At 36.7% G+C, this 9978-nt stretch overlaps 1 protein-coding gene across 1 annotated transcript; it reads left to right on the forward strand.

The window, feature by feature from the left end:
* The first annotated feature begins 1440 nt into the window (after window positions 1–1440).
* Window positions 1441–9298, forward strand: LOC144440692 (calcium-activated chloride channel regulator 1-like). Its single transcript, XM_078130108.1, has 11 exons — window positions 1441–1605; window positions 2162–2456; window positions 3403–3695; window positions 4164–4409; window positions 5003–5227; window positions 5507–5806; window positions 5968–6204; window positions 6549–6825; window positions 7290–7460; window positions 7874–8107; window positions 8814–9298. Exons 1-11 carry the CDS (start codon window positions 1441–1443, stop codon window positions 9296–9298), a joined length of 2928 nt encoding a protein of 975 aa, XP_077986234.1.
* Window positions 9299–9978: the final 680 nt, after the last annotated feature.

Genomic DNA, 9978 nt, shown 5'->3' on the forward strand with positions numbered 1-9978 from the left:
GACAGACAGTCAGACAAAAACAACATACATACATACATGATACATACATACGTACGTACGTACTTGCATGCATACATGCATACATACATACATACATACATACATACATACATACATACAGACAGACAGACAGACAGACAAACAAACATATAGACAGACAGACAGACAGGCAGACAGACAGACAGATAGGCAGGCAGACAGACAGACAGACAGACAGACAGACAGAGTCTCATTTGCTTTCAAAATACTGGACAATATAATTTAAAGATTGGACAGAACAAGAAAGAACTCACATTAACAGGATTTAATACAGTTTCCAGTGTACATGTACTTCCTGGTCGTAATATTTGTTATTTTGTCACTATGTGAATCCACCAAATTTCCAACATTTCCTTGACTCGACAAGACTAGGACTGACATTGTAAAAATTAGTACAGTCAGTCCTTTGAACAATCATTCCAATTTTAACATTGATATGCGCGTAATTATGGAGGGTGTGGTGATACAACTGCAATACAGGTTTTTCCCTGCCTGGGACCCTCTTGATATGCATAGTTTGGTAGTCACGGATCAAATCATGTACATCCTGGTCGTAATATTGATTAATTTGTCACTGTGTCAAGATATCAACCACGCACTTCTATAGTGTAAAGATAGGCTATCATGGGCATGTCGTATGAACAGCAGTTGAACAAAGATGACCTGACAGGCTTACAGTATGACCAACTGCATGCAGACAGAGCTAAGATATAGTAGATTTTGTCAAATCAGAGCTGGTCATACACCGATTTCAGTGTATAGTCCCATGTCTGTGAGCAAACATTGATAGCTGGATGTGACATCAAACTACGCACTATGTCATGGATACCAATCAGCGCTTATACATGTAGCATGGTCATGTTTTTATTTATTTATTTACTTATCTATTTATTTATTTACTTATCGTTCTCTCTCTTTCTTTCTTTCTTTCTTTCGTTCGTTCGTACGTTCGTTTGTTCATTCTTCGTTTAGCATATTACACAATTGAAAGCCACTGGTTTAACTTAATGTATTAAACTCTAAATGGAACTTGCCAATCGATCTTCTTTCACTGACAACTTGACATATATATAGTTCAAGTTCATGAAATACTTGCCCAACCTGTCTGTCTGTCTGTCTGTCTGTCTGTCTGTCTGTCTGTAGCTGACTGTGGTGGCCAAGGTTGATGTTTAAACATGACCTACTTATGCTGTTTAATAGATATGAACAAAGTCTATTGTATCTCGTCTTATCACACAGCAATGATGATATATAACAATGGTCTATTTTGGTTGTCGTGACCTACAGTTTGCACGCCAATTATGATTAGGTACATTGTGTATGTTACATCCGTGTTTTGATTGATAAAATTAGCGACCTTTTACATTAGGAATATACAATAAGTACAGTTACAGTCCAGTGATGAGCTACAGCACTGTCCGTCTCCGAGTTTTGCTTTTCCTTTGCGGTGTACTGGCATCAGCTGCGAGGAACCAAGTTGATCTTTTTAACAATAAGTATACTACATTATTGATAGCCATTAATGGAAACATCACAGAAGACCCTATGATAGTCGAGATTCTACAGGTAGGTAACGATATTCCATCCTGGCCTATGTCTGGGGGAAATATAGGTTTGCATTTATAACTACGACATCAGGTTGTTATGACGCTGATATATATATTTACAAAGAAGCAATTCGGTACACACATACAACAGTACCCATACTCTGTGATGACGAAAACCTATCTTTTTTTATCCAGTACATTATTAAAAAATGTGCCACATGTGCCACAAAATGTACTACTTGTAATCCTAAATATTTACAACGCATTGTTCAAAATCCCTGACTACTGTTCACAGTACAAACATATTGCTCATAATATCTTTACTCAATATTTCGCTAAATACTTATATAGTGGCGCCGTTTCGTGACTTACAGACGAGGAAAGCCATTGTAAGATTTTATGGCGGAATGAGCTCGCGCGTACAGCGCATCGCCAGAGAAATGAGATAAGCAAAGCATGTCATCTTTAAAATTGTGCAGTTTATCAATGATAACGTCGTGTATTGACGTTATATCATTATTCATGTTGATCGCTCTGATTTTTCGGTGACTGGCGTTTCCTACGCTCCTATATAGGATATATATGTTGGTGCTTCAGAAGAACTATACAAAGCTACCAACCAACGAGCTGCTTTCGGTGAAATAACCATTTTAATTCCTAAAACATGGAGTGATAACATCACAACGGAAGTAGCCACTACGGAAAGATTTGCAATTGCCAATGTGATTGTAGATGACCCTAATCCAGATTACGATGATACACCGTATGTAAAACAAAGTCGACCATGTGGCGAAAAGGGCGAATATTTGCACTTGACAGAAAAATGGATTGTTGACAGAACTTTTTCTGAGTATAATTTTGGTAACTCAAGTAAGTAGAAATATCGCACAATATATTGCTTATACATTTAGTGACAATTAACGTCAGTGGTATGAGTAAGTAGTGAAGTCGACATCCCGTCTAGAGAGAGAGAGAGAGAGAGAGAGAGAGAGAGAGAGAGAGAGAGAGAGAGAGAGAGAGAGAGAGAGAGAGAGAGAGAGAGAGAGAGAGAGAGAGAGAGAGAGAGAGAGAGAGAGAGAGAGAGAGAGAGAGAGAGAGAGAGAGAGACGGAATACATACATACATACATACAAATGTACATACATACATACGTACATACATACATACATACATACATACATACATACATACATATTTATCCTCTCTACATCATTTTGGATATACGCACTGGCATTTAACACAAATCTACGTCAGTTATATTAATGGGGCCATTTTCTTACTGAAAATGCCACAATGAAGCATTCCGACAGTCATTTTTAACAGAATATTTTATACATGGAACGCTTGTCCAGTCAAATCGGACTTGTCGTTTTAACTTAGTGTCAACTCATATAAAAACGATCTCCGTATATTTTATAGAAATGAAAATAGTTTTTTTTGTCTTATAATACTTGCACATGGGTCAATCGATGTCATTGTGCCAAGTGTCGTATTTCTTAATTCTGTTCTCGTACGTTTTTCGTTAGTGTATATATTTTATATATTGTATTTACTGTTTTTAATGTTCTTGTTAGTTTTCATTTTGTGTATGCCATTTGTTGTATGTGGAGGGTTGCTCTTATATATGTGCTTGCCACCTGTGCGACCTTTCCCCCCCTGTTGACTTATTGTCGAAGTTTAATAAATAAAAAAATTAAAATAATATATACTTATCATAAATATCATAAACGCTGATTCATTAGCACTTGTGAATCTCAGAACACATAATTTACATTACTTATTGTGTTTGCCTGATGGTGATCTCTATTTTCCTCAGGTAAACTTCTTGTCCATGAATGGGGCCATATGCAGTGGGGCCTATATGATGAGTATGCACAGGATATCGATAGTCTGTACTATATTGATCCAAATGGTAGAGTTGAAGCAACGAGATGTTCAGATGCAATCACAGGACAGTATATTGATTTTCAGAGTTGTGACCATAGTGGATGCAACCTCTGTAATATCTATCCGGAGTCAGGAGTGATACCCGACCCGTGGTGTGTATTTGTTCCCGATGAACCAAACGAAGGGACGGGATCTTACATGTATGCAAACTATCTGGAATCTGTGAGTATCTCTAAACATTTTTACGTTTTTCGGGTCACGGTCAAATCTCAACCACACAGACAGACAGACAGACGGACAGACAGACAGACAGACAGACAGACAGACAGACAAACAGACAGACAAACACGCATTCTGAAGATATTGCCTAAATTACAAATAATTATTACTATGCAGATCATTCATTACAAAGAAAAAAACTACATTGATCATTGTTATAATATTAGCCCATTAACAACTGTAAGCGCCTATGTCACTATGGAAAGGAAAGAGGCATACATGTATGGTGCTATATTAAATGCTTATTTGTTGTTTTTATGATAATAAATACATGTGTTAGGTGAATAATAAAATTTGTTAAACGAAGTCCTAACACCTTTCTTTCGCAGGTGTTTTACTACTGATTTCACTTTTCCCCTCCAAATATACTTATTATGTATTACCATATTTAAGATGTTTTCTCTATTTTAGGTTGTTCAGTTTTGTCATAGCGATCCGAATGGTGACCCGTACGCCAGACACAATCCTTTGGCATTGACTAAACAAAATGAAGAGTGTCGTTACAGGAGTGCCTGGGATGTCATGCATGATTCCACGGATTTCTCAAATAACAATCCCCCTGTTGATGGCTTGGACTCCAAACCGACATTTAAGCTGGTAAAAGAGGGAGACTATAGGACTGTTATCGTGATGGATCTCTCGGGAAGTATGAGTATAGTGAGTATTCCTCAAAATCATGTCATGATGTATTTCACAGTGCGAAGACTATTACATGTTACCTTGCAGTGGTATGGGGCTGCATGCTAGAAATAAAAGACGCGTACTATACAGTTATGCCATGCTGCTGGGAAAGTAAAGATTATCGTTTGTTCCGTATATGTTGAAAATCAAAGACTTTGCATATGTTTTCCCAGTTAGGATGGAAATGTAACTATTACAAAGATTGAAAATATTCTTTGTATAGTCAAAAATCCAAAGTCTGAAATTTTGGAAAAAAAAAACCTTCTCGGCTATAGTGAAGTTTTTGATATCATATTTGGTTATCAGAAAATGTATATTTGTACCTTTGAATATTCTCTTGTACAGAGTCACAGAAGGTAGTTGCTATGGTGAAAATAGCATTATTTTTGAAGGATACTAAACAGATATTTAACTTCCTATTTTGTTTTTCTTAGAAATAAATTAGACGGTGTTGGAACTAATTTGGGGATTTCAATAGCAAAATGTTGAGTTAATTGATATCAGGAAGGTTTTATTGATCATATTTACTAATTAAACTATTTTATTTTCATCTTTCATTTTGTATGTAGGATAACAGAGTAGACATACAACATCAGGCAGCCACTAAATATATTGCATTTACACTTCCTAATGATAGCTGGGTTGGAATTGTTCAGTTCAGTTCCAGTGCTATGACACTCGCTCCACTGACACAGATTGTCGATGACGAGACAAGACAAGACTTGATCAGTTTGTTGCCAACAATGCCGGGAGGTTCAACATGTATTGGTTGCGGGCTTAGAGAAGGTGTTCAGGTAAATCATACAAAAAAACTGAATTGGGGACCTTTTTTAAACAGGCATTCAATCAATTCTTTGCAAAAGCCCCCAGGGTGCGATACGTTCCCGCGTGTGTGTTTGTGATTTTCATGACGAGTCTGCATCGAATGGTCGGATTGGTTTTAGACCCAAGCCTGTTTCGTGTAATAATAGCTGCAGCTCTGAGTATTAGCAATTGAACTTTTCCTGGCTGTCTATTCATCAAGTAATCCAGCCGTCACTTCATTTTAATTAAATTCAGTTATATTTTCATAGGTTCTCGAAAACAGTCCATTCGGTTACGCTGCAGGGGGTATACTATTCCTTACAACTGACGGAGAAGAGAATGTCCCTCCATACATCGATGACGTACTACCTTATCTAATCGAGAAAGAAGTTATCGTAGATACATTGGCATTCAGTGAAGATGCCGATCCTAAACTGGTCGAACTGTCTGATGAGACTGGTGGAATAGCGTGTTGGTATTCAGAAGGTGATGATTCAACAGCCCTACATGACTGTTTTACAGCATCAGTAACAGAAAGGACAAGTTCTAATACGGAAACACCTGTACAGGTTTGTTAAATCAACTATACAGTTGTAATCATTCTTAATTAAAACTTTTATACTCTTGCTCTTTAGTTTATATCGTCTAGTTGCCCCTCTTCCCAATATGGTTTGTGATTCATACAATGCAACGACTGACTATCGTTTGGTACATTTTATTTTCATTTTAGCTTGCAAGTTACAAGACCACAGTGGCCGGACAGGGAAACGAAATATCCACCATCTACATAGACTCCACTATTGGAAGAGACACCATCTTCTTTTTCTTCTGGGATTTTAGTAGTAGTCATGAGGTTGACGTCATCATAACTCGACCTGACGGTACAACTATTGATAGTACTGATCCTCAATATAACAGTGAGCCTACCATACGATCTATCTTTATCAAGATTAGCGATATTGCCGAGGTATGCATGTTTCTCTTATATAAAAGGTAACAATGTCGCCAAAAGTGTGCGTATAATGAATTCTAATAAAATACTATTAGAGGAATACAACAAATTCCTTGATTAACGAATTAACAAATTAAAAGAAAAACAAGAAAAAAAATGAAAACAACGAATGTCTAAAATACGCTACATGTACTGGCTAATCACATTATTTCGACATTAACACTTCAGATATATGATCACTTTATCATTTCCCCTGGAATGTACATGCTGTTGTAAGCAGTTTTATTAGACCATAAACTATTGATTTGCGTTTTACTCCCGTTATTAATGTGTCACCTACTTCCCGTCTTTAATAACAGGTAGGAGAATGGACTTACCAAATCTATAATCCTGACACTGATAGCCAACTGGTTCAAGTCTCTGTTGATTCTAAATCAATAGATCCTTCAACCCATCCAATACGACTGAGTTCCAATCCAAGTACAGACTACGTGACTGAATCACCGCCGATGGCGATAATCTATGCTGACTTGAATCAGGGATACAGTCCTGTTCTGGAGGCCAATGTGATTGCTACGGTAGAGAGACCAAGTCCTCACAGTGTTGTGGATGTACAACTCGTTGACTCTGGAACAGGTATTGTACATGTATCATCAAATTAATGTGTGTGTCGGGTATATTGTTGCGCTTTCTTGTTTGAAAGGTTATACAAACTGTAAATAGTTACCCGGGTTGTGAAGACCTTTAACTGAAAATGCTTCTGTCTCCGTATTGTGTTTTCTTTGTTCTAGCCTGTTAAAAAGAGTAAATATAGTTAACATTCTGTTTTCTTAATACAACGAGTACCACTGAAGTAAAGCACCTTCTCGTTTATTTCATCATTTTTATATCAAGTGTAAAAGTATACCTTTTCGATTGATTTATTTACAAGCCAAGCAAGTGGCCTTTATAAAGTGGTCAATTTAGCAAATGAAACAGTATACTTTTACACTTGATGTGGATGTTATAAACGTTTTTACACACAGAAAACGCTTTACTTTGGTGTTATGGGTTGTAAATACGAGAAAATACATTTTCAGTGAATAATTATTTACCAACAGGTGCTGATATAACAAAAGATGACGGAGTGTATTCTGGTTATTTCGTGGACTTTGTTGAAGCAATTTGTACGAATGATTGTCGATATAGCATTCAGGTAACAGCTGATGATGAAGATGACACTGCTCAGATAAGAATGACGAGTAGAGTTGGTGCTATGCCTAGGAATTATAGTAAGTGTAAATGATTGTAACTGTTCAATGATGTTCAAGTTGGGTATGAGAAATTTGTATAATTAAGCATTTCATTTACCACTTTTAATGTACCAAAACGTATTACAATGCAGTACTGTAGAACAGTTGTCGTGTGCAAACTAAATGTGGTTCCTAACATTCGAGCGACTCCACTCTATTTCCACAGTTTTATCGGCGTTGTTTTAACATTTCTTCCACAAATCTTTCCAAGTTTTGTGAAAATTGTAATAGTAAGAATGTGATGTATCGTACAGATGGATTTAAAGTATTATATTAATTCATCTGTATTCCTATAGCAGGCTTATGATAGTAGAATTAAATTTTACAGATTTCAAATTAATTATCACTAAAGTTCAGTTATTGATTGCTATCTTTCTCTCTCCAACATCTAGCTGTTATTCCGAGAAAGGAAGATGGAGTCCCAATAGGAGATTTCAACAGAGTTGTCCAAGGTGGTATGATACAGGTTAACAGCTCAGTCGAATACGTAGACTGGAGTGACCCCAACGATGACCCCTTTCCACCAGCACGTATCAAAGACTTACGTGTGACCAACACATCGTATGACAATGCAACTGTCACCCTTCAATGGACGGCGACTGGTGATGATTTCGACGCCGGAACAGGTATTTACTTGCAGTATTCATTTTCAATTTTGATAAGCTACGTATGTTTCATGGATCACTATAAATAAGTAGCACAAACTTTTATTCTGATTAGGAGAAAAAACCTTGCACACAATTTTGAAAGTTAAATTTACAAGTGAACTGAAAATTGTCGATTTGCGACCTTGAAACTGTAATCTTTATCAATTGAGTATTTGAATCACACAGTAGTTCATATCTTGTACAAGTCGAGTGTCCTATAGAAGTAGATCTACTTTGCTGACCTCGTGATATTAAGTCAAACATGGACGATTCAAGATTAACAGATTCGGATTGTTTACGTTCAAAGATAGTCAAGGCATTTGTAAAGAAAATGTATGTTATTCTTGTCGAATAATCGCAAATCGACAATGTTCGAATAAGCAGGTCCATATGGTTTCTACGGTGAGTGATAAACCATTCAGGTCTATCTTTGAGTTTACGGGAAACAATACACTGTCCTGTTTTCATTCATTCATTCATTCATTCATTCATTCATTCATTCATTCATTCATTCATTCATTCATTCATTCATTCATTCATTCATTCATTCATTCATTCATTCATTCATTCATTCATCCATACATTCGCTCGTTCGTTTGTTCGTTCATAAAAAGGTATTTATCGAAATGAACCCACAATCATGATATATCACGTTGTAACTAGAAACATTTCTTTTAATCAATAGCATCGTTCTATGATCTCCGATATGATACAAACTTTGGACAGCTTGCGAGCAACTTTGACGATTGCTATCAACTAACCAATGACAACCTCACCGATGGGACCCTGACTGAACCAAAAGAAAGTGGTGAAACGGAAACAGTGACAGTACGACTGCCCTCAAGTGGACCTGGATTTACTTATTATTTCTCCATCCGGGCCATAGATGATGTTGGCAATGCTGGTCAAAGTTCAAGCATTGCCCAGACTACCATTGTTGCTGATCCAATAAATACAGATATCGATCCGAGTATAGGAGGGCTGGAGGGATGGCACATTGCTTTAATCATAGTTACTGTATGTCTATTGTGTGTTGGGACAATAGGAGTCGTCATTGGGCTTAATAAGTACTACAAGAAGAAGAAGAAGACTGCCAAAGTAGAACCTAGCAAAACAACAGAGATGGAGACATCATCAGAGATGCCACATGTAACAAATGCAGTCGTTTAGCAAGTGTAAAACATAAACTTATGTTATGTTGGGTATCTTGTTCAATTGAATACCAAACACACGACCCATCATAATTCTTTCAGAAAGGGTATACTTCCCAAACACCCTCTTCTTAGGCCCACAATAATATCGGTAAAATGAAATAAACGATGGAAAGAAGAATGGCCCTTACCTTAAATTTATTGGTGACATGCTGGCAGTATTTAGTAAATATATGATAACACAGTGCCACGAGCTCCGTTGTCACTAGCAAGTTCCCGACATGTCTACTTTCATAATTATGTGTATGTCACGTGTGTACTGAACAAGCCTTACAATAATCGAATACAGAAAATAAGTAAATAGATAAATCTCCAGAAAACTGATATTTCCCTGTGTTATTCTTCTGAGTGGAAAAGAAGCACTCCCCAAAATATCTGATGCAAGGCTTTCCAGTGCTACTAAATATTTTGGATTAGGTTGAATCAACCGATACGCTACTTACCATTAGCTAAATATCAATTGTTATAGGGACTTTCGTTGTAATGTACTTGAATGTGGAAAGGTACACTCTCTTGCTACCTTAATATTTCAACAAGAACTGCACTTAGTGACAACGCATCGTACTTTAATATGTTCATATTGCGTAATGAATGGTCATAGTTGTTTATACTATATATGATGTATATATTGTACATTTT

This window comes from Glandiceps talaboti, chromosome 1 (assembly GCF_964340395.1).
Source record: "Glandiceps talaboti chromosome 1, keGlaTala1.1, whole genome shotgun sequence".
Taxonomy (NCBI): domain Eukaryota; kingdom Metazoa; phylum Hemichordata; class Enteropneusta; family Spengelidae; genus Glandiceps; species Glandiceps talaboti.

Bases quoted from the DNA above. Each gene is read 5' to 3' on its own strand.
- LOC144440692 (XM_078130108.1), top strand. From the start codon at position 1,441: ATGAGCTACAGCACTGTCCGTCTCCGAGTTTTGCTTTTCCTTTGCGGT. The intron at 6,205-6,548 runs GTATGCATGTTT...CTTTAATAACAG, and splicing joins AGATTAGCGATATTGCCGAG to GTAGGAGAATGGACTTACCA. The intron at 7,461-7,873 runs GTAAGTGTAAAT...TCCAACATCTAG, and splicing joins TGCTATGCCTAGGAATTATA to CTGTTATTCCGAGAAAGGAA.